The 26,989-nt window shown below is 44.0% G+C and overlaps 2 protein-coding genes across 3 annotated transcripts in view; both read left to right on the forward strand.

Moving 5' to 3' along the window:
* Nucleotides 1-2,132, forward strand: part of KARS (lysyl-tRNA synthetase) — an 18,569-nt gene extending 16,437 nt beyond the window's left edge. Inside the window, exons 8-12 of the mRNA XM_027843266.1 lie at nucleotides 1-74; nucleotides 338-423; nucleotides 803-929; nucleotides 1,375-1,518; nucleotides 1,869-2,132. The exon at nucleotides 1-74 is cut by the window's left edge and continues 52 nt beyond it. Of these exons, the coding sequence (XP_027699067.1) occupies nucleotides 1-74; nucleotides 338-423; nucleotides 803-929; nucleotides 1,375-1,518; nucleotides 1,869-1,967 (530 nt within the window). The 3' untranslated portion in view covers nucleotides 1,968-2,132. The remainder of the gene's footprint in view (nucleotides 75-337; nucleotides 424-802; nucleotides 930-1,374; nucleotides 1,519-1,868) is intronic.
* A 2,383-nt stretch (nucleotides 2,133-4,515) lies between these two features.
* Nucleotides 4,516-25,342, forward strand: ADAT1 (adenosine deaminase tRNA specific 1). Of its 2 annotated transcripts, XM_027843225.1 has the most exons (10): nucleotides 4,516-4,597; nucleotides 8,629-8,848; nucleotides 9,631-9,699; nucleotides 10,619-10,673; nucleotides 12,538-12,668; nucleotides 14,318-14,921; nucleotides 15,689-15,834; nucleotides 16,441-16,540; nucleotides 22,509-22,595; nucleotides 23,992-25,342. In XM_027843225.1, exons 2-10 carry the CDS (start codon nucleotides 8,680-8,682, stop codon nucleotides 24,149-24,151), a joined length of 1,521 nt encoding a protein of 506 aa, XP_027699026.1. In that variant the 5' UTR covers nucleotides 4,516-4,597; nucleotides 8,629-8,679; the 3' UTR covers nucleotides 24,152-25,342. The 2 variants fall into 2 exon arrangements, with proteins under 2 accessions (XP_027699026.1, XP_027699027.1); XM_027843226.1 differs by lacking the exons at nucleotides 4,516-4,597; nucleotides 8,629-8,848 and adding an exon at nucleotides 10,237-10,329.
* Nucleotides 25,343-26,989: the final 1,647 nt, after the last annotated feature.

Below are 26,989 nucleotides of genomic sequence, written 5' to 3' on the forward strand. Positions count from 1 at the left end.
TTCTTGATGACATCTGTGTGGAGAGAGGTGTAGAGTGTCCCGCTCCCCGAACTACAGCCAGGCTTCTTGACAAGGTAAGTGATCATGCGTGGCTTTGGGTTCTGGTCCCTCTCATCCAGGAATGGATGGCTCCTTCTGCTCCCTGTGAAGACTGCAGCCCACAGTGAGGAGAATCCAGCTCACACATCTTCAGAGGAGTCAAGCTAGATAGCTAGGAAAAGGATGAGCCCCATGTTCAGAAGCCTGTTGTAACCTTCCTTTGGGTGGGGACTTAGGATTGGGACTAGGAAAGCGTTATTCTAACTTGTTCTCTAGCAATGTGTCCTTTATTGTTCAGCTTGTAGGTGAGTTCCTGGAAGTGACCTGCATCAACCCCACCTTCATCTGTGACCACCCACAGATAATGAGCCCACTGGCCAAGTGGTAAGATACAGCATGGCTCCCCAGGAGAGGATTAGCTCTTTGGTGTCTCTTTACTGTATGTTATGGGTTTACTGAAAGGCATAGTGCCTAGTCTTTGCACATATCTGAGTTCTGGTTTGTGACCTTGAAAGGATCTATCACCAGTGCTTAAAGTATCTATTGTTAGGTGACTGATGGGCTTTGCCCCATCATAGTATAGTGGGAAAACTCTGGATCCAAAAATTGAAAGAAGTGGGATGAACTGGAGAACCCTGAGATCCCTCCTCTCTGTCTCTAAATCTGTGATTCTGTGAACTTCTTAAGTAAACCACCTATTGGTGCTCCCGAGGCACCTGGTGCCCAGTTGGCTGACTGCTGTCTTTTGGCTTCCATTGTGCAGGCATCGTTCCAAGAACGGCCTTACTGAGCGCTTTGAGCTCTTTGTGATGAAGAAGGAAATCTGCAACGCCTACACAGAGCTGAACGACCCTGTGCGGCAGCGGCAGCTTTTTGAAGAGCAGGCCAAGGTAGGGATGAATGAGCAGGAGTCCAACCCGTGGTTTATAGAACAAAGTACTATGCAGCACCATACACAGAATCCAGAAACACGGGCTTAAATCTCGTCCCGTCTGTGACCTTGTGTAAAAAGGAGAGGATTACACTGAGGCCATTTTAAAGGGAAGCCCATCTGGAAATCCAGACCCCGGCCGACTTACCTAGAAGTGGGCTGACCGGTCTAGCATGGCTGGACTCAGATCTGTGCTCTCTGAGGCATGGATATGGTTTTATTTACTGAGAAACGTGCCTTTGTTCTGAAATGGCTTTCTTCCTCTTCTGGAAGGGAATCTGGCATCATCTGCACATTGTAGAGTTTGATCTACAGTGCAGTGTGGGCACTGCAAGTCAGTGGACTGCCGGCGTCCAGTCACTGCAGGTGTTCAGCGTGCCCTTGCGTCTGTCTCTCTCCTCCAGGCCAAGGCTGCAGGGGACGATGAAGCCATGGTCATCGATGACAATTTCTGTACCGCCCTGGAGTATGGACTCCCGCCGACAGCCGGCTGGGGGATGGGCATCGACAGGCTCACTATGTTTCTTACTGACTCTAACAATATCAAGGTAAATGGCGACAGGCCCATCTGTGCTGAAGACATGCTGATCCCAAAGCACAATAAACAAACAAACCTAAATGCTATTTGCCCCTAGCTATAGAAAGGTAAAGTGTAAATCCAGGGAGAAGAGCCAGCCTTGTGCTTCCTCTTTGTGAGGTGGTTGGTCTCCTCTAATTAGGACTGAAGGGGGAAAGGAGCTGGCTGATTTCTTCTCCTGGCCAGATCTGTGCACCAGGCACCTGCCTCCTGACCGAGGCCACGGAGAGGGGCTGGGCTGGGCTAGGGTAGGGCAGGGCAGTGTCAGCAGGAGCATTCAGAGGGAGCCTTGCCCTCACTTGACGATGTTTTTCTCTCCAGGAGGTCCTTCTGTTTCCTGCCATGAAACCTGAAGAGAAGAAGGAGAGCCCACCACATGCTGGCCTGCCTGAAGGCACAGTGGCTGCTGCCTCCAACTAGAGGAGAGGAGTTCAGCCTCTTCTGATGTGCACGAGGGATTCAGGGACAGTAGGATTGATGTGAGTGACCAGAATTCAGTCCTATGGATGTCTCTCACCTAAGGCAGTGTGGCCAGGGGTGCTTTCTACTTCTCACCACCAAATAAACCATTTTTCTCTTTTCCTGCTTTACTTCACTTATTTCTTAAGTCTTGGAATACCAGCAGTTCAGGTAAACTAATATATATGTCTACTACTTTGGAATGGGCTTCTAACCTTCTTTTTCAACCAAAGTAAATTAGGACACAGGCTGGGCAAGACTTATAGGGCTCTTGGAAAGGGTTTCCTGTGGAAAGGGAAATTCTGATGAACCCCTGTGGCCTTGAGTCCCGAAGAAGCCCAAGAAAAATCCTTTTTTTTTTTTTTTTTTTTAATGAGGGGCTATAGCCGTAATGCAGTTGTTGCTTTTTCCTTGGACCCCTCTAAAATTCCCTCAGATTGTTTTGGTAGGAGAGTGGTGACCAGAAGTTAGCACAGGTCAGGGATTCTGAAGAAATGGAGGGAAGATGTATAGATTGTCATTTGAAATTTTCTTAGAACCTTCTGCAGAGCCCTTTCTGCTTGGTATTATATCTCTTTACTGTTCCTTGAGGGCATGAACTTTTAATGTATGCTGTTTAACATTTTTATTATTGACTTGGATGAAGGCTGAGCTGGCAGGTTGATCACCTTTGCAAACACTGGATGACACAGACCCAGTGGAAAGATGTTGAACTGCCAGAGCAGGGGGCTGCATATAAGATGAAATTCACTAGTGATAAATGTAAAAGGTCACTTGGGTTCCAAAGGTCATTTTCAAGTTTCCTAAACAGGGGATTTTAGAGACAACCAACTCAATACAAAGCAGCCCTGCTTTGGCATACCTCCCCCACAAACGTGATCCTAGGCTCCATTAAGAGAGGTATGGCTTTTGAAAATAAGTCCCTCCAACCTAGGGAGACCACGTGTGGAGACCACAGGTTAAGAACACTGATGATCTGAAGAGAATTAACTGCAGGCCTTGCATCCACGTCACCTTACAAACTGTTTAACAGGTGTTTGCAGAAAGAACTGGCACTGCTAAGTCTGGAAGAGAAAAGCCTGGAGGCCACGTCAGGCTGTCTACAGGTCTCTGAAGGGCCCCTCTGTAAAAAAAAGGTAGACCCAAAAACAGCAGGTAGAAGTTGCCCAGAAGCAAATATAAGTTTGACGTCAGGAAAACCAGGATTCTCCACAACGTGCACTGTCTCAACGTAGAACGGCCACCTCCTGCTCCTCCAAGGGGGTCTTCTAGCCAAGGTGGAATGACACCTCTTTTGGATGTTGTGAAGGGCAGTCTTTTAGCTCTTCTCAACTTTCAGATCCTGTGTTCTTTGTATTCCCCATTCATTCTACAAATAGCCTCTGAGGTACTGGGTCTAGGGATACAGACAAAAGTCAGAGTCCTTCCCTTCCAGGAGCAATCCAAAACCACCTAAATCTAATTTCCTGGGGGGTGCAGGGAAAGAGGGGGAGACGTTGGACTCCAGATGGTCCTCAAAGGAAGCTAAGGTTTCTGAGGTGGATGTGAGGAGGGAGTACATTCCAAGAATCACGGGAGCTTGGATGATGCATACAGGAAACATCGGGGCAGAAATGAAGAACTCTAGGATGCTGGAATGTATGAATCGAATTCTGTGCAATAAACATACATAAAATGGGCTGGAGGAAAGGTCTTTTAATGGCCAACGTTTTCCAAGAGTCAATAAATATAGAGCTTGTTGAGCAGGGGCATGACATCAGCAGGCCTATCCTTGTAGAAGATGGATCGAAGAGGAGACACACCACCCAAAACTGCCCCTGAATGGCAAAAAAAGTTAAGTCTCTTCCTCTGAGCTTGGAGGGAAAGGGGAAGCAATGGCTACTGATTCCCATGCTTGTCTCTCCCAAATTTGCTGGGTGACTTAAGTCCTTTAACAAAGACATTCTAGGGACAGGCTGAAGCCTAGCACTTGTAGCTGAAAGTGACCTTAGACAGCAGGAGAAACTGAGGCAGAAAAATGGTCCGGATTACTTCTGCCATTTACTACCAACTAGAGTCTGTAAACCAGGACGTGATTCCTTATTTTGTTGGTTTCTAGACTTAATAAAGTGATGGGAGAAAATGCTAATGATGCAGATTAAACTTTTAAAATATTTTTGAGTCCCAAATTCCTTCCGGCCCCTCCCCCACCCATCGAGGCCAGCAGTATAATTCCTATTATACATGTGAAGTCATGCAAAACACTGCTCCGCTATTAATGTTTAAATCAGATTAAACTTAAATGTGTCGCGCGTACAGTCCCGCCCCACTCCACCCCACTTCGGAAGGAAAGCAGCTTGTCTAGTCCGCCGCAGAAAAGACGTCCGAAGAGATTGCCTTGGCATTTCTTCATCCTGAAACGTGCCCGCCTTTTTCCGCATGCGCATTCGTTGTGGCGGGTTACCCTGAGGTCCAGGACACGAGCTCTTACTGTGGTAGGACCATGAATACTACATATCCCAGCGTGCTTTGCGCCCCGAAAGGCTGCCTGACGTCCCATCCGCTCAGTTGGCTGACTTCTCAGTTCCGGCGCCAGGTCCGACGGGTCAGAGGTGAGCGGAGCCGGGCCAGGATTGGTCGTGGTGGCCCGGGCTCGGGAGGCGAGGAGGGATGAGGCCGGGGCCAGAGTCTGGGCTGCTCGCGTTGGATGAGGAGCGCGGGTGGCTTTGCCCGGCCCCTGCTGTCCCCGGACGCGTGTAGGCCGCGAGCTCCCTCCCTGGAGCTTATCGGGGTTCCCGGCACGCGGGAAGCGCGTCCTTCCTCGATCCTCGGGGACTGGGCCGCGTGGGTCCGGGTCCTCCCGGTTCGCGCCTTCTCTGACCCTGAGCCTGCGAGCCAGGCGGGCTAGGGCGCAGCCCTTCCAGCTAAAGGGAGCGCCCAAGGGCCGGCTTGGAAAAAGCCCTTTCCAGGCCTGGCTCATTGCTTAGGGAACGTTTTTACTGAATTGAATGCTGGACTTAGAGCCGGGAATTCCGGGGTTCAGACCCAGCTCTTGAGACTTACTATAGCCGGGGGCTCGTTGCCAAGTCACAGCCTATTAGTTTTCTTATCTGTAAAATGGGGATAATAAAATCATTGAGTTGTGAAGCTCAAATGACATGATGTGTGTAAAGCATTTTGAAAAACAAAGATGGTGTGTGTGTGTGTGTGTGTGTGTATCCATTTGGGTTGGACTGGGTGGCAGAGTGAGAAAAGGTTTTCATAGATTTTCGTTCTGTGTGGCCCTGGAGGGCAGAGGTAAAAGCTGAGGGTCATAATTGTCGAGAGATTTAGGTTGTATATGTAAACAATTTCCTGACAGTTAATGCTATCCAAAAATGGAATGAGTTACCCCGAAAGATAGTGAACTCCCCATCCCTGGACATCTTCAAATGCAATCCCGATGACCACTTACCCAGGGAGAATTGAAGAGGGGATTCCTGCTGAGTTACTGAGACTAGACCCCTGAGGGCCAGTTTCCAATTCTGAGGTTCTGTGTGGAACCTTTGGTAAATCACTAAAATCTGTGGGTTTTGTAAAACAAGGTTTAGATTCTATGAACTTATAAAAACTATTTTTTTTCATTAAATATTTCCCAAGTATGTGTTAAAAAAATTTTAAGTTATTTTAAAAATTTTGAGTTCCAAATTCTCTCCCTCTTCCACACCTACCCGCTCCTTAAGAAGGTAAGCAGTTTTATATCAATTATACACCTGAAGGCAATGCAAAACATGTTTCCATATTAGCCGTGTTGCAAAAAAAAAAAAAGGAAAAAAACAAGAAAAAAAATTTTTTTTAATTTGCTTTAATCAGCACTCAGAATTCCTCACTTCTCTCTCTGGAGGTGGATAACATTTTTCATCTTGGGTCCTTTGGAACTGATTTGGATCACTGTCTATGAGAGCAGCTCAGTCTTTCATAGGCTTGATCATCCTTAAAATATTGCTGTTGCTGTGTACGGTATTCTGGTTCTCACTTCACTTTTCATCAATTCACATAAGTCTTCCCAGGCTTTTCTGAAACTAACTTGCCCATCATTTCTTACAGTACAGTAGTATTCCATCACAATCATATACTATAACTTGGCTGGCCATTCCTCAATTGATGGGCATCCCCTCGGTTTCCAATTCATTGCCACCACAAAAAGAGCCACCACAAATACCTTCTACAAATAGGGCCTTTTTCTTTGATCTCTTTGGCATACAGTGATTTTGGTGAAAGAATATACACAGTTTTATAGCCTTTGGGCATAGTTAAATGAACTCTTAAAGTCTCATCCAGCAATAAATTCCCAATCCCTAAATTAAAAGAGAACAATACCTAAGTGAAATTAAGTAATAATTTTTATTAGCTAAGGAACTAATCTTAAACTTCATTTCTTTCCCAAACAACTAAGTTCACAAAAAGTTTATCAGTGTAATGGAGGTCGAGGGAGAGGGACATATTGAGGCCAGTGTTCGAAGTCTAAGAAGAATGGTAAACTCCAGAATTGTATGTTTGTTCCTCACACCCCAGACAATCAGGGTTAAGTGACTTGCCCAGGATTACACAGCTAATGAGTATCTTGTGTCTAAGTCCAGATTTGAACTCAGGTCCTCCTGACTTCAGGGCCAGTGCTTTATCCACTGCGCCGCCTAGCTGCCCCCAGTTCCAGAATTTTAAATCTGGTATTGTTTCAAAACTATTGAGTTGGTACATTGGGAGATGTTATATGTCTAGAGCAAAAGTGGGGAACCTTCGGCTTCAAAGCCACATGTGGCCCTCTAGGTCCTCAAGTGTAGCCCTTTGACTGAATCCAAACTTCACAGAGCAAATCCCCTTAATAAAAGGAGGCTGAAGGTTCCCCACCCTTGGTCTAGACCATCTCTTTTGCCTTTATCCCAGTTGTACCTTGTGACATGGTTATATATGTGCCTTGTTACCCCTATTACACTGCAAGCTCCTTAAGGGTAGAGATTATATTGTTTTTCATCTTTACGTAGTCCCTAGCACAGTTGCCCCATAGAGAGGCATGATCAATTAATCACACATTTATTATGCACCTATCATGTACCAGGCACTGTGCTAAGCAACAGAGATACAAAAAGAGGCAAAAGACAGTCTCTTCCCTCAGAGAACTTACAGTCTAATGGGGGAGACAAGATGCAAAGAAATATCTACAAAGTGAGCAATATGCAGGATAAGAGGAAATAAGGAAAGGCACTGGAATTAAGAGGGTTTGGAGAAGGCTTCCTGTAGAAGTGAGATTTTAGTTGGGATTGTGCAGATTTGAGTTTGGATCTGAAAGTGTGCTTTCATTGGGATGTAGAGATTAACAGGCAATCTTCCTCCGTCCGCGCAGTGACTCCTCCGAAATTTAGAGTCTTTAAAAGAGTTGCTTGGGACACTAAAAGATGCAGTAATAGACCCAGTCACCCAGATTGTCTTCTTGTCTTTCGTCTGGATGCCTATACTGTAGGTGGTAAGCAATGTTTACTTAATTGAATTGAGTGGTATTCACAAAGAAATGCCCGTTGTGCATCGTGACTCCAGAAATAGAAGCCTGGAGGATGATGATGTATGGTTCTTTGGAGTGAAGCACATTACCCTTTCCAGTCAACAGGTACTTGATTAACTGGACTTTAGTTTCTGAATCTAATTCCAGGGAGACTCAGCTTAATCTAGGGATCCCTTCCTATATTACATCCAGGGACACAGCTCTTCGATGCTATGTCCTGTGATTTCCTTACAGGTCGATGTGTTGTTTCCCATCATAACTAGTTAGGTTGTATAGAGCTGTGAGTAATTGGTGGAGTTGCTAGTTTTGGCTTCCCCCACTTCTGCCCTTTGCTCCAAAAAACTCAGGAGGCTCCAGTTTTGAAAAATAACATCCTTAACCTGTCAGTGAAATAGTGCTTTAGAGTATACAAAACCCTTTCCCTATATTGCCTCATCTGAGCCTTACAACAGCCCTGTGAGGTAGATGGTGAGCTCTTTAGGTTACTCTTTTGTTGCCAATACTGAAGAAAGGGGGAAGGGTCACAATCTCTGAGTCCCTGTTTCTTCATCTGTAAAATGGGGGTAGTATTTGATATATTATCTAATCTATCTCTGTCTTATGGGGAGAGCACTTTGTAAACTGAAAACTGATGTAAATATAAGTTCATGACCAAGGTAGAATAGTTTAAATCAACAGGTCCTGCTCGTGAGACAATGTGATTTTTGCCATCTATGGCATTTCTTTAAGTGTTGTCTGCCAATAGGAGTACCAGTTTTGTGGAATAATGGTGTTTATCTGTGGTGTCAAGCTCAAATAGAAAGCCACTAAACCATCCATGAGGATCCACTGGGGCTGCATATTGACTTCAAAAGCCACGTATTTACAGGATCTATGTTTTATTGTTTTATTTTTATTTATTTTGTTAACTATTTACCAATTACATTTTAATTTGATTTGTCTGCCGTGGGAGTGTTGTGGGAGCCTTGTGTTTGAAAGATCCATATATGTAGGTACAGTGTGACAGAAAAGGAAGACTGTTTTGGTTGGAGCTGACTGCACAAATTTCTGCTGGAAGTATCTAGGTACTTGTCCTTACTCCTTTCTTCTCTATTTTCCATTTTCCAGGATGACCTAGCAGATCTGATCCAGGTTGGTGTCAGGGCTTCTGCTCAGATCATGTGGACTGCAGATGAAATTGCCCATCTGTGCTACACTCACTACAGCACTAGGCTGCCCAAGCAGGGAAAGCCTGAACCAGACCGAGAATGGACCTTGCTGGCAGCTGTGGTTAAGGTGAATTCTGCAGCAGAAGGCTCTCATGACCCCAGTGACAAATCCTTACCAGGTAAAACTTTTTGTCTTCTTCCACAACACCTAATAAGCCATCAACAAGCTTTTATTAAGGCTGCAGCTGTGTGCCAGACCCTGAGAATTCAGAGCTAAACGTGAGGTGGCCCCTGCCCTCAAAGAGCTTACTTCTATTCCCCTACGAGGACCCAGTGTTACTGACAGGTAAATACAGGATAAGTTCTGACAATGCTTTAAATTGCGGCTGTATAAGAATGCCAGGGTGCAGTAGTCTTATAAACAAAATTATCATGTGGTATATAATCCCTAAATGTTTGTCCCCTCATTGGACTTGAGGAGTCAGGGTGGGGCACTGGAATGAATCATGGGAGGATTAGGAGATCTTCTGGATGTTTGTCTATGGGCAAGTACTTAACTTTCTGGGACCTTAGATTCTCCATCTGCAAAATGAAGGGGTTGGAGTAGGGTAGGGGTAGGCAACCTTCGGCCCTTTGACTGAATCCAGACTTCGGGAAGTCAAAGGGACATGCTTGAGGACCTAGAGGGCCACATGTGGCCTCGAGGGCGCGGGTTCCCCATCCCTGGAGTAAGGGATTACTCACTAAGTCTTTTCAGCTTCTCCATTCTGTAAGTCTCACAATGCTCTGGGATAAGTGACAATCCCCTCGCCTTTCCTAGGATCCTACTGGTTGGTTTGTACCAGATGTACTGTTAGTTATAGGAATCTTTTCATGGCAATAGGCTGCTAAGTGACCTGACTCATTAAACCTGGGGAACATTTAAATAATGGGAACTCATTTGATAATTTGTTTTTCCCAGTAACTAAGGAAGTTGTCTCCATGGGAACAGGAACGAAATGCATTGGCCTGTCCAAAATGAGAAAAAGTGGTAAGCAGGGGTGGGAGCTGTAGATTCTGACACCTTTGAAACTAATGTCGATGCTGAGCTTTCTTTCTTTTGTGTTCCTAGCAAGAGATGGGGCTGTTGCCAGCTGAAGTTAGTGGGGCATCCAGTGCTTAGTTATTGTTTAAGCACAGGAAGGGATGAAAAGCCATTTAGTGAGAAACAATTAATTTCAGAAGGAGGGGGTTAAACTAATAACATCCATCTGATATTTACATATACCAGAGATTTCCTTTCATCAATTTTGCATTGTGTCTGGCACTCTGTAGAATGGAATGAGGAAAATGTAGCTTTATAGCATTTTTATACTTCTCTGTTTCAAGGAAAACAACCAGAATTCAGACACAGGTTGGGGGGACATCAGTGTGAAAATTTCCATGGGTATTTCGGCTATTAAACTTGTCTGTAACCTTAGTTCTTTTAAGTCTGTGCCCCTGGGGCTCTCACTATCACACGTGGAGCAGAAAGCATCAGGGCCATTCCAGGTTATAGTGGTTAAAAGAAAGCTGTTCTTCCTGATAGGACAATGGTCACACCAGAGGCAGTGGGCAGCCATGGGTATGTTAGGTTGCTGAAGAGAGCCTTACTCCCGTGTGTCAACAGCTCTCACTGCAGGTAGGAAAACATTTTTAGTCCCTAGACATGAGCTTATTGTAAGCAAAAGAATCATCCGATATGCTGCAGATCGGAGGCTGAGCCCTTTAGGTTAAAGATTTGCTATTAATGTATCATTCTGAGTGGTTGTAAAGTATCAAGAAAGTTAGCATGGTTTGTCCAAAGTGGTAGGGGAAGTATCTTTCTGTTTCTGGGGATAAAGGCAGAAAAGTCATGTGGCACTTGGAGGTGTGGGGGAACCCTCCTCAAGTTCTGTATGATTTCACAGGGTTTCTTATTTTTGCCACAGGAGACATCCTTAATGACAGTCATGCTGAGGTCATAGCCAAGAGGAATTTCCAGAGGTGAAGTATTAGAAATTTTCTCTTAAAACTATTTTAATGCTTTCTACCACATTCCTTATAACTAAAAAAAGTTTTTTTTAATTTTTAATTAATTTATTTTGAATGATCAACAATCACTTCCATAAATTTTTGAGTTTTAAATTTTTCTCCCCCTCCTCAACACAGTGTGCAGTCTGATATCGGCTATACATATATGTTCCTATTAAACATATTTTCACGTTAGTGATGTTGTAGGTAAGAACTGGAACCACCAGAAAGAAGAAACAAAACACCTAAAAAAGTTTTAAGGAAATTCTTGCTCAGCAAACTTGGCAGTGGTGTGGACTTTCCCTTACCACTGACTAGCAGTTCTTAAGAATAGTACCTGAGGGGAAAAAAATTTAAAAAAAAAAAATAGTATAGTACCTGGGGTCCATGGGCCCCCAAAGGGTCAGTAAATAGATTTCCGGGAATCTGTGAACTTGGATAGGAAAAGATTACTTCTTTATTTTCATCAACCTTTATCTGAAATTTAGCATTTCCTACAATTACAAGGTTTTTTTTAAGAAACTTGATTCTGAGAAGGGGTCCATAATATTTGCCATACTGACCAAGGGGTCTGTGATACACACAAAAATGTTAAGATTCCCTGCCCTCAATCGGGCTTCTGCTTAGAAATATAGCTCCTCGAGGCAGCTAGGTGGTGTAGTGGATAGAGCTCTGGCCCTGGAGTCATGAGGACCTGAGTTTAAATCTGGCCTCAGACACTTGCTAGCTGTGTGGCCCCTGAGCAAGTCATTTCACCCTGATTGTTCTCCCCCCCCACCCCACCCCCCCAAAAAAGAATTCTAGCTCCTCTTTCTCTTTAGTCACTAGGTACAATAACAATGATTGCTCTAATAGATGATGCCGATTCCCACGCTCTCTGGGAACTCCATTGTTCCTTTGCCACTACTCTGTATTTACATTTTCTGGTCTAATTTAGATACTTTTAATCCCCCCTAGAACAGGGATCATTTTTTGCTTTTTCTTTGTATCTCACTGTGTCTGGCACATTGTAAGTGCTTAATAAATGCTTGTTCATTAATTCCTACCTACCAGGTAGATTTTTAAAAATAACTTCTGCAGCGACCAAGCCCTACTCATTCACTGAGGCATCACCTGCTCAAATAATATTGGTTGGTGCACTATTGTTTTTCATATGTTCACAATACTGTTAGCTTAAGTGAAGTCGGGAATCCTTTGGCACGGGGCCCTGATTTAACTTAGAGTTTCCATTAGCATATTATAGCTGTCCAGCTTAAAAAGCTAAGTTAGACCAGGCTCTGCATAGAGAGAGACTACCCAGTAATTGCCCTGGTGCCACAGATAATGGTGGTTATGCAGTAAGGACCAGTATCCTAAAAGAAATCAATCACCTTGACTCTTTTTTTTTTGTTTGTTTGTTTTTAGCTTTCAACATTCACTTCCACAAGATTTTGAGTTCCAAATTTTCTCCCCATCTCATCCCTCCCCCTACCCCAAGATGGCATGCATTCTGAATACCCCTTCCACTAATTTGCCCTCCCTTCTATCTCCCCCTTTCTCTTATCCCTTTCCCCTTCAATTTTCCGGTAGGGCAGGATAGATTTCTATACCCCATTTCCTGTATATATTATTTCCCAGTTGCATGTGAAAACAATTTTTTTTTTAACATTTGTTTTTAAAAAATCACCTTGACTCTTGAGGTAGGAGAGGTTTGGAGATAAAAGGGCAGCATGGATTATCTTTCTGTACCTGACCACTGTTCTGAGCTCAGTCCTTCTGGGTAGCAGCTCCTTCCTGAGGGAGTGCCCAGCCATATTTTGCCAGTTTCTCATTTATGCTAATCCTTGTTACCTGGCAGGTACCTGTTCCATCAGCTCAAGACTGCAGTCAGCCTGCAGGAGGACAGCATCTTTATGCCGGGAACCAAGACAGGGATGTGGAAACTCAAACCAGACTTTCATTTTGTGTTTTTTTCTAGCCACACTCCATGTGAGTATAATTGAGCCTTTGTGTTTATGATAGTCCCCATTTTCTTGTCTTAGTGATGTAAACAGTTTTCCATTGATTTCTGAGTAAGTAAAAGCTACAGTATTACTGTGCCTTTTACAGTATCCTGTAATGTCTCTACATTGTCTCTACATTGATCTTCCCACCGATGTGGTTGTGTCTGTCTAATGTCAGCATTCTTATTAGTGTGTTTATCTAGGCAGGATTGTCGGTACCTTAATAGGATTATGGAGAAATAAAACCATCGGAAGATTCAGAAAGAAAATATTCATTTCCTTAAGGAAAAAAGTCATCAAGAACAAAACCCATTTTAATACTGGCTCTATAGTTACAGAAGTCTTGCAGATTCATTCTCTCGTTTGGTCGTCACAAGTAGAATGATCAGAAGGGGAAACTGAGGCTCCCAAAAGTGAAAGACTTGCTCATGTGGATACAGCTAGTAAGTAATAGAGCTGATTCAGGTACTTCAAGCTGGACTTGAACCCAGGTCTTCCAAGTCAAAGTCAGATATACTTTTCTACCACAGTATTCTTAAAATGGCCTGAAATGCGGCCATTATAAGAGAGAGTCCTGTAAGCAGAAGATTCTCAAGCTCTGGCCTAGTGGATGACTCTCCATTATGTGTGGCAAAGAAATACAATGGAAAGAATGCTGTACTTGGAACCAGAAGGCCTTGTCAGATGCCCATGCCTCTGCTTGTGTTTGACCCTGGGCAAGTCACATTCCCTCTGCAAGAGTTAGTGCCTTCATGTTGGCTGTTCTTTCACAGTCTCTCCCTCATGGGGCTGCTGTGAAGATGAAACAAAAGAAAACCTGTAAAGCACTTTGTAAACGAGGCAGTGTTAGGCGAATGTCAGCTGCCAGATTTGTTATTTCAAGCAGCGTTTGATACAGCCAAAGACTGGGAAAAATAAAGTCTGTTCTGATAACGTTTTACCTATCCATATGACTTATACTCTTTGTAGCTCACTGAGGCGTGTACTGAAGGGGCAGTGTAATTGAGGGCAGATCAAAGCTGGCCAGTAGGGAACAAACGTTCCAGTCTGGCATTGGATTTTCTTCATCTGGAGTAGAGACAATATTAAATTTTAAGGATCACTTGGGCAACATCTTTGGAGAGGTGGGAGATCCACAGGTGTGACTGAGACACTACATATGTTTTCAAACATATTTGTTCAACATGTGATTTGGTTTTCTCTTTTTTTTCTTTTCTTAAAAAAATTGTTGGGGCACCTAGGTGGTGCGGTGGATAGAGCACCAGCCCTGGAGTCAGGAGGACCTGAGTTCAAATCCAGGCTCAGACTAGATACTTGACCCCTGGTGACTTTTCACCTGAAACATGTTTGTTCTCTGCCTTGGTTGTTATGTCTGAAACAAAAAAGTAATCCCTCTCTCCCTTGCCACACTCAGAATTGGAAGTGTGTGAACTCATTTCAGGTTTCTTTAGGAAGGCAGTTTAGAAACAAAACATTGGTTATTTAAAGAGGTTATCTTGCTCACAACTGGTTATCATCATTCTTTTCTTGGCGTAATTTCTGAGACTGTAAAGTGGCCAGAATGTTGCTAATCTCCTCTCAGGTGGTCAGGACTGTAAAAATGGTCTTTGACTTAGGAAATATTTTCTCCTGCAGGTGGGGATGCCTCCATCATCCCGATGCTAGAGCTTGAAGACCAGCCTTGTTGTCCAGTCAGCCGGTCAGCAGATGCCATTAGTGACCCTATGGTACTGGATAATAAAAGGAAATGTGAAGAAATCTCTGCCCACCTTATAACCAAGAGGATGAGGACAGAACCCAGGGATCTTCCCAAGGAGATCCCCAGTGATATAGCCGTGCATTACTCTACTGGGAAAGAAGGAAGCTTACAAATACCCCCAGATTCCAGCAATTCCAGCCCTCCAGCAAATGGACCAGCAGCTACTCAGGGGACTGTCCCAGTTGGTGTAAAAGTAGTGGATATTTATAGAACTGGAGCAAAATGTGTGCCAGGGGGAGCCAGAGATGCTCAGAAGCCTGGTGTCGAATATCACCAGGTGGGATTACTCCGAGTGAAGCCAGGCCGAGGAGACCGGACCTGCTCTATGTCCTGTAGTGATAAGCTAGCGAGATGGAACGTGCTTGGGTGCCAGGGTGCCCTGCTGATGCACTTCCTAGAGGAGCCCATCTACCTAGCAGCTCTGGTCGTTGGAAAATGCCCATACAGTTCTGAGGCCATGAAGAGAGCCGTGATTGGCAGGTGAGAGAATGGCTGCTGTCCTGATGCTTCAGAGAGGTCGTGACTCAGCCCAGATCATCCATCTAGTCAATGATGGAGCTAAGACCCAAACCATTTTCTAATTCTAATGTATGCTTCTATGAACTCACGTACCATGCTGTCTCTCAGGTGGCAAGCTCAGGTTACCTCCTCCCTGGGAGATCTGTACGGGGCTGTTTCCATGGCACTGCCACAGAATCCATGGGTCTGCTGGGTGGAAGGGGGGGTGCACTTTAACCGCCATAAGCATAAATTAGTTCTGAGGGCCTGCGGTTGTGATTGTCATCATCATTCTCTGTGGGGCATATTTAGAGGGAAGACACAAGAAAAAGTGAAACTGCACTTTGTATAGGAGGCCATCCTTTGATTCCAACCTTTATTTGGGCATGTTTTATATGTAAGTCCACCCAGAGTCCCAGGGGAGCCTTTCTTCCTGCAGCCATGACTTTCAGATTGACTAGGTTAAACTAAAGAAACTCACTTTAAAAAAAAAAAAAACCCACATCCCCAACAAAACTCCACCTCACTGCTTTCTCCCCAAGGTGGGGGCAGGGAGACACCAAACTGTTGGTTTCCTCAGCCTGGAGTGAATGTGTCTGATCCTGTAGATGGGGCTTCTGGACATATCTTAAGGAATTGGCCTTTAGTTTTTGGTCATTGGGAAGTCTGGGGTGAAGGATGGTGGGAGAGAGGGAGTGAGTGTCAGGGCACCATTTGTTCTAAATAATGAGTTTTTTCCCCACAACTAGGTGTCAGCATGTGTCCAGTTTGCCCAGAGGCTTCCAAGTCCAAGAGCTGAAAATGCTTCAGTCAAATTTGCTGTTTGAACACAGCCGCTGTGCAGTCCAGGCAAAGACAGCTAACTGCCCAGGGAAAGTTGTTCCTTGTGGGGCTGGTGAGTGACCTGGCCTTCTCCCATCAATACCCTGGAGCACCTTGAGATCCAGTTTTCAGAGTGAGGAATTTACCCAGGAGTGACCTCCCCCCAGATTTCCCCATCCAGTCCATCTAATACCCTCTGGCATAAGGTGGATGGTTATTCTCACCAAAAATCAGATTTCCACCAATTAACCACATTTTTATACCATAATTCCAAGAAATGATAATATACGTATTTTTCAGTGTGATTTCATTATATTCTTGGCTACATTCAAGGTTCTGTGTTGGGTTTTTTGGGTGTACTTATTGCACCAATACATATTGCAGTCCTGCTGCAGCCAGAAAACCCATCCACACTCAGCTTGGGGACGAGCTTTCGCAATGTAGCCGGTCTCCCTTTGTGGCGGGAGAGGGTCTGCCAGAGCTGGTGTTCTGTTGATAGAACCTTCAGCAGCTCAGTCAGAGTAAGACAGTAGTGGAGGAGAATGCCTAGATGACCTTATTGAGCCCTGCCGGTCTCTGCCCCACTCCCCTCCGCCCCACTCAGCATTAATTTGCACACTTATCCATCTTTTCTTTAGTACAGCGCATAACTGACTTGGCCATTTGTTTCTTCTCACAGCCATAGGTTGGAGCTTAGTCCCAGAACAGCCTGTTGATGTGAGCTGCAATGGTTTCAGGCAAGGAGCTACGAAGAAGAGTGTTGGAAGCCTTCAGGCCAGGTGCACTGTCCAGGGCGGTTGGGGAGGGACACTGTATTTGGGGCTCTCATTTTTACAGGAGCAGAGAAGAGGGACTGGCAGGGAATGAAAGAAGAGACTGGTCAGAAAGCATTTGTTAAGTGTTTCTATGGAGCCAAGCCCTGGGCTGAGCTTGGAAGATATAAATAGAAGAGCAAGGTCATCTCTGCTTTAGAGGAGTGAGCATTGTGATGGGAGAGCCCAGAGGGGAGGGCCTGGTGGCTGTTGGGTGTCAGGGCAGGGCAGAGAACCAGACACTGCTTCTCAGCAGATCAGAGGAAGGAGGGCAACCCGTAGGTGAGCAGCAGTGGGCTTTACCCAGACTCCTGTGTTGCTCGAGTGCCTGTTGTTAGGGTGGTTTGCTTTACATTGAGTCTCTCTATACCCTAATTGCAGCCTCTGCCTCTTGCTCCTAATTTTGCCCTTCAGGGCTATGCAAATATGGCTAATCCCTCACCCACAGAGCCTCCTCTAAAACCTTTAAAGGACAGATTGTGTATTTTCCTTTTCCACTCCACCGTCTTTTTTTGTTCAGGTGAAATGTGCCACCATCCTTTGATCTTTTCCTCATGATCTTGAGGCCCCTCTGCGTTCTGGTGGCCATCTTTTGGACTCCCTCCAGCTTATGATTGTGCTTCCTAAAATATACAAGGAAGGACTTCAGATGTGATCTGGACAGGACAGAGTGAAAAAGGACTCATCACCTCCCTGTCCTGTATACTGCCCTTCTTAAATGTAGCCTAAGATCACATTAGGTTTTTTTGGGTCCCCTATCACACTGTTAATTCTAATAAGCTTGTAAATTCACCAAGACCCTCAGATCTTTTTCTGACAAACTGCTCTCTGGCCACACTCCTACGTCTTGGACCTGTAAGGTTTCTTTTTCTGAACCTGAATCTACAGTACTGGACATCACTATTAAATTTCATCTTGATTGATTCATCTTGAGTTCTAGCCTATGGATTTGGTAAACATTCAGTCTACACCTTTACCAGAGTCCTCAGTAAAATGCTACCCAAGGTCAAGCACAAATCCCTGGAGTTCTCCACTAGAGACTTTTTTCCCAAATGGGGTTAAACAGTGACTATTTTTTGGATCTGGTCAGTTGAGTCTGAATCCAACTAACTTTACTGTCTCACTCATATATTACCATCTTGTCCATAAAGATAATATGATAAACCTTATTAAATTATTTGCTCAAATCTAGTTAAATCGTGTTCATCCTCTTATCTTGATGTACCACTCCAGTAACACTGTCACCACCAGTCTGGCCTGATGTGCTCATGATCAGCCGTGCCCGTTCTGGGTGTTCGCTGGCCGTTCCCTTAATAATCATTCCAGAATGTGCTAAGAGTCAGAGGGAAGTTCAGTGGCCGCTAGCTGCTGGACTCTACTTTCTTCCCTTTCCTCGGGTCCTCATTTTCCATGCTCCCCGTCTCAGAAATAGCCACGCTCCCTGATTCTTTATGGGATCTTGTTCTTCCAAGCCTGGTGCTAGATCCTCCCTCACTGTCTTACTGTTCCCTTTGGGTCACTTCTGTTCTGCCCTTTCTAAGCCAAAGATCATTTTCCTTGGAAGAGAAAAAAGAATCGAAATAACAGTTGAGTATTTCTTCCTTCTCTCCTTTGTGCATTAGTAGTCTCCCCTCTGCAGTGCTTTCTTTGATCATCCTCTTTGCCTCATTATAGCTTTAAAAAAAAAAGCCTTTGGGTTTTTTTGTTCTTTTCTGTCCCCCAGCATCACCACATTGAGAGCTTTAGTGTACCATATTGTTTCCCCAGGACCGAGCCATGCTTTTATACACACTCTCTATCCCCTGTCCTTGCTTTCTGCCTTTGCATATGTCCTTTTTATAATTTAAATTGGCCGGTGAGTTCCATGGATATCGACATCATTCCCTCTTCAGAGTACTCCTTATCCTCGTAACAATTTTTTATCTTTGTCTTCAGAACTTCTCTCCTGGGGGCACTCGCCTGGAAGATTTTAATCCATGAGGTCCTATGAACCCATCCTTTCTTTGAACCCTCTGTAATCTGCTCTTCTAAAATCTGAGCTCAATGCCCAGTTTTTCTCTTTTCTATCACAAATTCTGAGTATTCACACCCTGCACCCAACCCCCACTCTCCAGGTCCTTACCATTTTATTTCAGCAATTGGTGTCTCCTTGTTAGTAAAAGATCTTTTGGTGCAGGTCAGGAGACCTCTCTGCCTCTTCAGCTCCTTTTTCTTCATTTTTATATCCACGCCCTTCTTCTTTCCTGATAACATGGAGAATGGAAGGCATTCTTTGAGTCCCTTTCTCTTCTAGGAGAGAGGACAGCCCACATTTGCACAGGGATAACAGTTTTTTGACTGTGGCAGAAAGACAAACAGCCGTCTTCTGTGTGGGTCACTGGGATGTTGGTCCTGTCCTCCAGACTTTGGGAAAGCAAAAGCCTTTTCATCCCTGTGATATTCTTGCTCATCTTGGCAGAGTCAAGACCAGAAGCCAGAGTTCTTCATTCCAACTTCTGTTCCCCACTAGACGTTGTCCTTCTTTTTGTGAGCCATTTTAAAATGGCTTTTCCATCAGAAACTTTGATTTTCTTTTAAGCTTCTATAATTTTTTTTTTAAGGCAATTGGGGTTAAGTGACTTGCCCATGGTCACACAGCTAATAAGTGTCAAGTGTTTGGTCTGAGGCTGGATTTGAACTCAGGTCCTCCTGACTTCAGGTTGGTGCTTGATCCACTGCGCCACCTAGCTGCTCCTAAACTTCTTAACATTTAACAGTTAACAGTGTGGATTTTTTCTCCGTTCTTCTTACTGGGGTCCACCAATAGATTTTGGAGTCTTGGAGTTTGCAGTTAAGTTCCTTGTGCACCTCCCTCCCAGCACCATGAAGTTAGTAGAGCTTTCGTAGCCTCAGGGCATAGCTGAGTGAGCTGTGCTGGTTTAGTCTTAATCTGATTTCATGACACTCCAGAATGTTCCATGATGTTCTAAGAACATCGATTATTAAATCAAAATACAAACACCAGTCACCAAGATACTCTTAACACAGTGAGCTGTCTAAAGGCATTAGCAGTCTGAGAATGAGGGCCTGAGTGAAACACTCATCTCTGGAGCTTTGTGAACTTTCTTCAGGTCTTTCACTAAGCTGCTTGTCTGCACGATGGTGAGTTCATTTCTGTTTATTTTCACTGATAACCTAGTGTATTTGGCAGACTAAATCAGGGGCTATCCCTAATGGCTCATCACATCTAACAGAACATAGAAAATGTGGAAAATTAGCAACAACTTGCTAGGCACAACAATAATACATACTCTGACTACTCTGGGAAATTAGAATTACGCCAGAAATCACACTTAACTGTTCATGCCCTTTGACCCAGTGAGCCTACTGAAGGATATATCCTTAGAGTCAGAAAGAACACATGCCATAACAATTGTGGCAGTATTTTTTCTGTAGCCTCCCAAAAATGGAAACAGGATTTTCATCAACTGGGGAACAGCTAGATAAACTGGTATCGGAGTGTGGTGTAATACTGTTATACCACAAGATGTGACAGATGTAGAGAAGCAAGGCACACAATGAAAGAATTATCAACTGCAGAGCCAGAATAACATAAGCTGACTTCCGAAATATAAATGAAAGCAACATTGAAAGGCAGCAGAACTCACCTTAAAGGTAATGACTGCTCTTGGCCCTGGAGAAGAAATGGTGACACACCATCTTGGTAGAGAAAGGAGGAACTCTGGTATGACGTCAGAAGTGATTGCTGTCTTGGTCAGTTTTGCTTAATTTCTGGTTGTTGATATCAGGGGAGGGATGTGAGTTAGTGGAGCATATATAGGGAAATGACTGTCATAAAAAAACCAGAATCTACTGAGGGCAAGGAAAAGAAGACAGACTTTTTCCCCTGGGTTTTATAGATCCCCAGCCCCTTTTTTTACATACTCCTCAGTGATCTTTTCTGAAAAGAAGGTTCTAAAAAAAACAAAAAAAGTTAGAGTCAGGAATGAGTTTCTGCTAAAGAGAAGTCACAGTCACTTAGGCCGTTAGTTTTGGAAGCAGTTCAGAGGTGGTGGGCTTGTGACAGTGGCCCACTTTTCTTGAAGGCTCACCAAGTTAGTGATTTGTTAGATGCTTCTGTTTCTTCCTGATTGATGTTTTTGTTACTAAATATTGAGGCTATTACATCTTGGCCCAAGTCTATTCTAGAGAAGGCCTTGAAGAGGCTGAAGAAGAAACAGCTCACTAAGCTGGACTGACTCCGAGGGTCGTTCTTGGAGTGTTTACTAGTGTTTGGGGAATGGGCTTTTAGGCTTAGCAGTGGTTTCCTGTTCTTGTTTCGTGGACTCATCAGAATCGTTTTTAGGATCGATACGACAGTATTGTTTGCATTCCTTCCAGACGTGCTTGATTAGCCAGCCTGAAGAAACCTGTTCTACATCTCTATGGTTTTAGTGAAAAGAATTCCTTTTTTCCTCTTCCAAACTAATAGCCTGGTCGGAATCAGGTTCTAAACAGAGGCTCGTAATCATTTTTGTTATGGACCCCTTCTCAAAATGTTTTTAAATGTTTAAAATAAAATACATGAGAAACCAATTATATTGAAATAGTTGCCAAAATCTTTTTAAAAACAAGTTCAGGCGTGCCAGGTTAAGAACCTCTGATTCTAGCCCAGCTGCCAGGGCTGAGCAGCAGACAGCCTGTACCCACTGGCCCTAAAGACTGGTTCGGCAGCCATTCTAGGGATGTGTACCAGGTGGTGAAAAGGAGCTAAGGCAGTGTGGTGTTTTTTCTTTTTAGGTAGCCAGTTTGTCACCTGCTCAGATTACTTATTGGTTTTGTGTCCACATCCGTCATCACCCCAGCACTTTAACAGTGGTGTTAGGCCAAGTACAGACTGGCCTGGAGAGATTGGGTCAATGAGGCAAATGCTAATATAACATTATCCTTTGACTAAATACAAATAAACATTCACTAAGGATATGGAAACACACACTCAGTAAGGCCACACATATAGAGAGACAGACAGGAGCAGCTCTCTAAGTCCCTGCCCACGGGATCCATGTAGGTCAGTAACAAGGGGAATAGACAGCCTGTCAGGTACAAAGTTATACACCCTCTATATAACAGAATTCACCAAAAAAGTGGGCCTTCATGCATGTTAGTCTGTGCTCATTCTGGGCTCCCGTGACTAAGGGCCGTGCATGCTAAGTTCTGAATCTCTAAGGCCCTGCAGCCTAGTCAACCCCATTAACACCCAAGTCTTGGACACAATTGTCTACCTGGGTTGACTGAGGTTGAATGGATCTTGGAAACTTAAACTTCCCACTTCTCCAGTGTTCCCATTTTCTCTCCCAAGTATAACATTGAGTCAGTAATAGCACTTAGCACACTAAATAGTTACTAGACTCGTTTTCATCTAGATGAGCTTTCCGGGCTAGAGGCCGCGTCTGGCTAGGGAGGTGTATTTCCCAAAGGGTCCATCTCATGATGAAGACCAGCTCCCTGAGTAACACAGAACTGTAGGGCCACATCCTGTTACAGGTCTCTTCAGTGAGAGCACAGCCATTTGCCACATATGCCATGCTCATTCCTATCCTGGTGTTTTTTTGCTAATGCTGTCCACTTTTCATACCCGAAATGTGATGCCTCTAGCCTTTACTTTCTTTACAGACTGCCCAAATGCCTCTTTCCTGAGGCCTTCTCACTAGCATAGTCAACAATGCTCTTTGCCTTCTATGAATTCTTACAGTCCTTTGTATGCACTCGGCAGCACTGACTACATGTTCTCCCATAGTTTCATGTATAGATGGAAGTCTCAGGTGCACAGAACAAGCCATGGCCCCCTAGAGGAGTAATGAGTCTTTTACATCCTCTCATGTGCCTAACACAGTGCTGGGCAGGCGTGCTCAACATTCAGTGAGTTAATTGTTGACTCCTTCCTTCTCTTAAACAGATCCAAAGTCTGTAAGGTGGAACTCTTCAACATGTTCCTGAATCTAGTGAGCAGTATTTCTGAGAACAAGCGACCTGAATCTCTCAGGTAACCAATCCCATGTCATTGTTGAAAGACTCTTTTGTCGGGCTGTTAATACTCGAGTTTTGAGTGCCTGAAAGCTTCCTGCAGAGATGATTGTCCCAACTTCCTTTATGGACAGGCAGTTTTTTTGACCCCTTTTTCCTCCATCTCCTTCTTAGAAGATATTTCTTGTGGCTGACGGGAGGGCTGGTTCTAAGACTCAAAGAGGATCATGCAGTGAGTGGCAAACAAAGCCAGGATTAGAATTTTGGCTAAGACTGTTGTTAATTAGCTTTTACTGAACCTTAGTCAAATGACAGTGGAAATAAATTTTCAGAGCAGCTGTAGCCCCTGGTGTCTTCAATTTTCTGTTAGGAACTCCCTCCCTCCTCCTTTTGTATTCCCATCAAGTGTCTTGCTTTCTCACAGGAATTAAGTGGCTTCTGGAGAGCAGAAGCACAGGGAACCTAACACAACTGCTCTGTCAGGACAACCGCAAAGATGAACTACCACTGAAAAGGGTGTTGTCTAAAGAGATAGAGCCGTGGCACATTCAGAATGTCCAGGTGGCCAGTAGCTTGTGTCAGGTGCCATTGGCTTCCTAAGATACTTGTGTTGTTGGTACAGGAGAATGGACTGCATCAAAGCTGGATTTGTTTTAACACAAACCCACTGGACACACTGCTTTCCAGCCCAAGTTACAGACTGTGTGCCTTGGGTGGCAAAGGATGGTGGGGGTTAATAGAATTACTGAGTTATATGCTTAGTTACCAGAAAAAGGTTTCTACTGTGGGAAGTGTCTCAGCAAATCACAAGATAGGAAGCAAGGGGGTTGAATTTAGGATCGATGAAGAACATGAATAAACAATTATAACATGTTACAGCTGTAAGTTTTGGTTTAGATGATTTCCAAAGTCCTCATCGTACAACTTGAGGAGACTCTAGTACAGGGAGACACTCCCTAAGTGGGTGAGATGTTCAGGCACTGAGAAAAACAGCAAACCATTTAACTGCACCTGAGCATCCTAAATATGACAGCCCCACTGCAGAAATTGGTGTCCAAAAAAAGAGTGGAGAGCTGATTGTGTCTGATAAAGGCCCTGATGTGTGTCCTCTGCGGGCAGTGCACAAACGAGGTGGCTGGAGAGCCGTGAGCTGCGGCACCTTGGCTAGATCATAAATCATTGAGAAAACTTAGCCAAGAAGTTGGTGCAGCTATCTGTATTTATTTTACTTCAGCAGAATCTGTCATTACAGTAGTAATTAGCATTGTTACTGTAAAGGGCTCCTCGGGAAACTCCCTTTACCAATCAGTAAGAGTTGCTGTCTTGGTCCAGTTGTTTTAGGCTGGTTGTGTTGGCTGAAATAGTGCATTGATATTCAGGAACAGCTTTTACATGTGGATGTGTGTTGGCATTAGGGTCAAGAAGCTGGAAACATACTGGGAATACAAGGAGGCAGCAGCCGGCTATCAAGAGGCCTGGAAGACACTTCAGAAGCAGGCATTTGGCTCCTGGATCAGAAATTCCCCAGATTATCAGCAGTTTAAACGAGAAGACAAAATCCCACAAACCCAATAGAGACAGGATGCTTTCCAACCTGTGTCCCACTTACTCATATTGGACAAATCTCAGCTTTTCTGTTAGCTAAGGAAAAGCAAAGCTTTTGCCAAAGGATCTTAAAATGTTTAGCCTATGCAGATGTTCATTCTGGAACACAGAGCCAATTAGAACTGATTGGAATTAATTCTGTAGTAAAATGGCATCTTGATAAGATGTGATGTTTTTTTTCAAATGACTGTCTTTGGCATCTGTCACATGTTGTGATAGGCTCTTAGACAATATCCCCACCCCCCAAAAAATTAAATGTGTTCAAGAGATATAATCTGGGGCTTCCATCTGTTTAATCAGATCCTAGTGAAGCTTGTTTTTGTGCGGAGTGAAAGGAATCTCATCAGGAAGTTGGAGTCCTGCCTTAGAAGGAAATACCCCTCCCTTCAGGCTAGCAGACACCAAAGTAATTAACATCCTCTTTTATAAAAGGAGATCTCTGCAACCAGGAAGCATAAACGTCATGCCTCCCAACCAGAAGAAAGTATACTTCTTCCAACATTTACAGATAGTTGATGACTACTTCCAATTTTAAAATGACCTTTTCCTAAAAGAATCTTCCAACTTGTAGTGGTGCCTAGGGAACTGGACCCACCCTAAAGGTATAAAAAAAATTAAGGCAGCCTTAGATAGCTTTACTTATAATCTCACTAAATTAGCCTGTGGAGGAGGTCGGTTTAATGTTGCTTCAGCTCTTAGTGGATTCTAATCCTACTCCTAGGAGAGAGCAAATGCAATGTTTTAAAGTTTTTCTTTGGCTTAAATAGCATTATATTTGAATGTATTCTTTGAATGGCCCTTGGGCATAAATTGTAATGGGAATTGTGGATAACTATATTAAGTGCTTCATTTTGTAGTAGCAGTGCCAAGCATTAGCTAATAGTCTGGGAGAGAGAGGCTCATGTGGGGGAAAATGATCAATCCCTGGCACAAACTGCCCTGGCACTGCCTGATTTGGTAATGTCTGTTTCTATGGAGAGCTGCCTCTTCTCAGGTGGGTTGAAAAACAATGGGCTGAACAAATCTTAGCCAAAGTTTTCTAGTCTTTATACCAATTTCCTCTTTGACTCTGGCAAGACAACTTGGAACAGTGTGGATATTTCAACAGTTATTGCCCTCTCTTGTGCCCCTTCTGAAATAAAGCTGTTCCTTTTCCAGAAAGGAAATACGTGGTCATTAAATGGAAGGAAAATGCCTTACTCCCACACTGAGGTGAAGTAACTCAACCCTAAGGTTCTCAAAACACTTTACATCAGAAGCCCCTTCTGAGGAAGTCTGGCACAGAGACTTGGAAGCCTAGACAGTGAATCCAAAACTTTGGGTTGATAGTGAGTCTTAAGTACCAATAGATTCCATATAACCTACAAAGAGAAATCCATCAGACTAAGTACATTCTGAATTTTCTCTTAAAAATCAGAAGTACACAATTTCAGATTTCTTAGCTTTCACCTGAAAGATGGGTATGCTTTCTTCAGAGTTCCCCCTTTATCTCCTAGAATAATAGGGTTGGGGAATCTAGGCCTGTCCTAGACGCTCTACATTCTTTTTTTGGTTATCTTACCAGCTTCCACAGGTTGACCTGTCATCTCCATATAATTGACTTAAGTCTACATATATAGCCTTAATCTCACTTCTGAGTTCCAATCTTAGATCTCCAACTACCTGCTGGACATTTATACTCATAGATATTTCACTCATGTCTAAAACATCTCATCTTTTCCCTAAAACACACCTATTCTCCAAACTTGCCATTTCTGTTGAAGATAGCAGTCACTCATTTTCAGTTCTTCACTCTCCCTCCCCCGTTTATCTAATTGCAAAATCTCATCACCTCCACAATGTCATCCCTTGCCACTGCCAGGGACACTACCCTCATTCAGGTCCACCTCAACTCTTCCTGAATTAGACTACCTCACAACTGATTTCCCTGTATCCACTCTCTCCTCTGTCACCCATTCTCCATAGCACTGCCAAATGGATATTCCACAGTTGTGACCATGTTATTTCCTGGCTTAAGCTTCAGTGAATAAAGTACAAACTCCTGACATTTAAAGCCCATTGCAATCTGGCTCCAGCCCATCTTTCCAGGCCAATCACACGCTCATTTCCCTCATGCGCTCTACACCCCAACAAAACGTCTACTTCGGACAGGAAGCAGAAGTGCTGACGTGGGCACCAAATATGCCCATATAAATAGGAACAATCTCTAGGAAACTAGAGTTTTATTAAACTGGGCAACAGAGGATGGGAATATGGCCTCACAGATGTTGTTCTCATTTTCTTGGAATGACTGTTAACTGGGCAAACATGTTTCCTATCTGCAAAAAATATTTGCAGTCCCACCTGCAGTTTTTCAGACTTCTGGCCTGTGCAAGTCAGTGCATCCCTTCAACTTGTGCTCTCCTTTTGTGTTTTCTTTATATCCTCGACTCGGACTCCATCCTTCTCTTCTGTTGATCCCCTTCATCTCCTGGTCATATGCCTTCAAGGCATAATCAACAGAGCAGAGGGAAGTGCCAGGCCTGCTCGGTGATGGGCTATCAGGTGCATTCGTTGAGGCACTGCCAGGCCTCCAAGCCTGAATTCCTGCTGATTCCAAGCTGCTATGGCTCCTGCTCAATGCTATGTTCTCTCACAAGTGCCAACAGCAGAGTCTGTCATTTACCCCCTCTATGTCCCATGAGTTTAATGGCAGAAAGAGATTTTAATTTTTTTTAAAGGCAAGTTGGGATTATTGCTTTTTAAATTTACATGCTTGAGATATTTTGATGTCAAAACATAAGAACCACCAACTCCTTGGAATTTAAG

The sequence above is a fragment of the Vombatus ursinus genome, unplaced genomic scaffold, assembly GCF_900497805.2.
Source record: "Vombatus ursinus unplaced genomic scaffold, bare-nosed wombat genome assembly UNPS02014900.1, whole genome shotgun sequence".
Classification (NCBI taxonomy): Eukaryota; Metazoa; Chordata; class Mammalia; order Diprotodontia; family Vombatidae; genus Vombatus; species Vombatus ursinus.

Coding starts and splice junctions, on each gene's coding strand:
- ADAT1 (XM_027843225.1), top strand. CDS start 8,680: ATGTGGACTGCAGATGAAATTGCCCATCTGTGCTACACTCACTACAGC. Junction 10,674..12,537: donor GCCAAGAGGAATTTCCAGAG/GTGAAGTATTAG, acceptor GTTACCTGGCAG/GTACCTGTTCCATCAGCTCA. Junction 15,835..16,440: donor AGTTGTTCCTTGTGGGGCTG/GTGAGTGACCTG, acceptor TTCTTCTCACAG/CCATAGGTTGGAGCTTAGTC.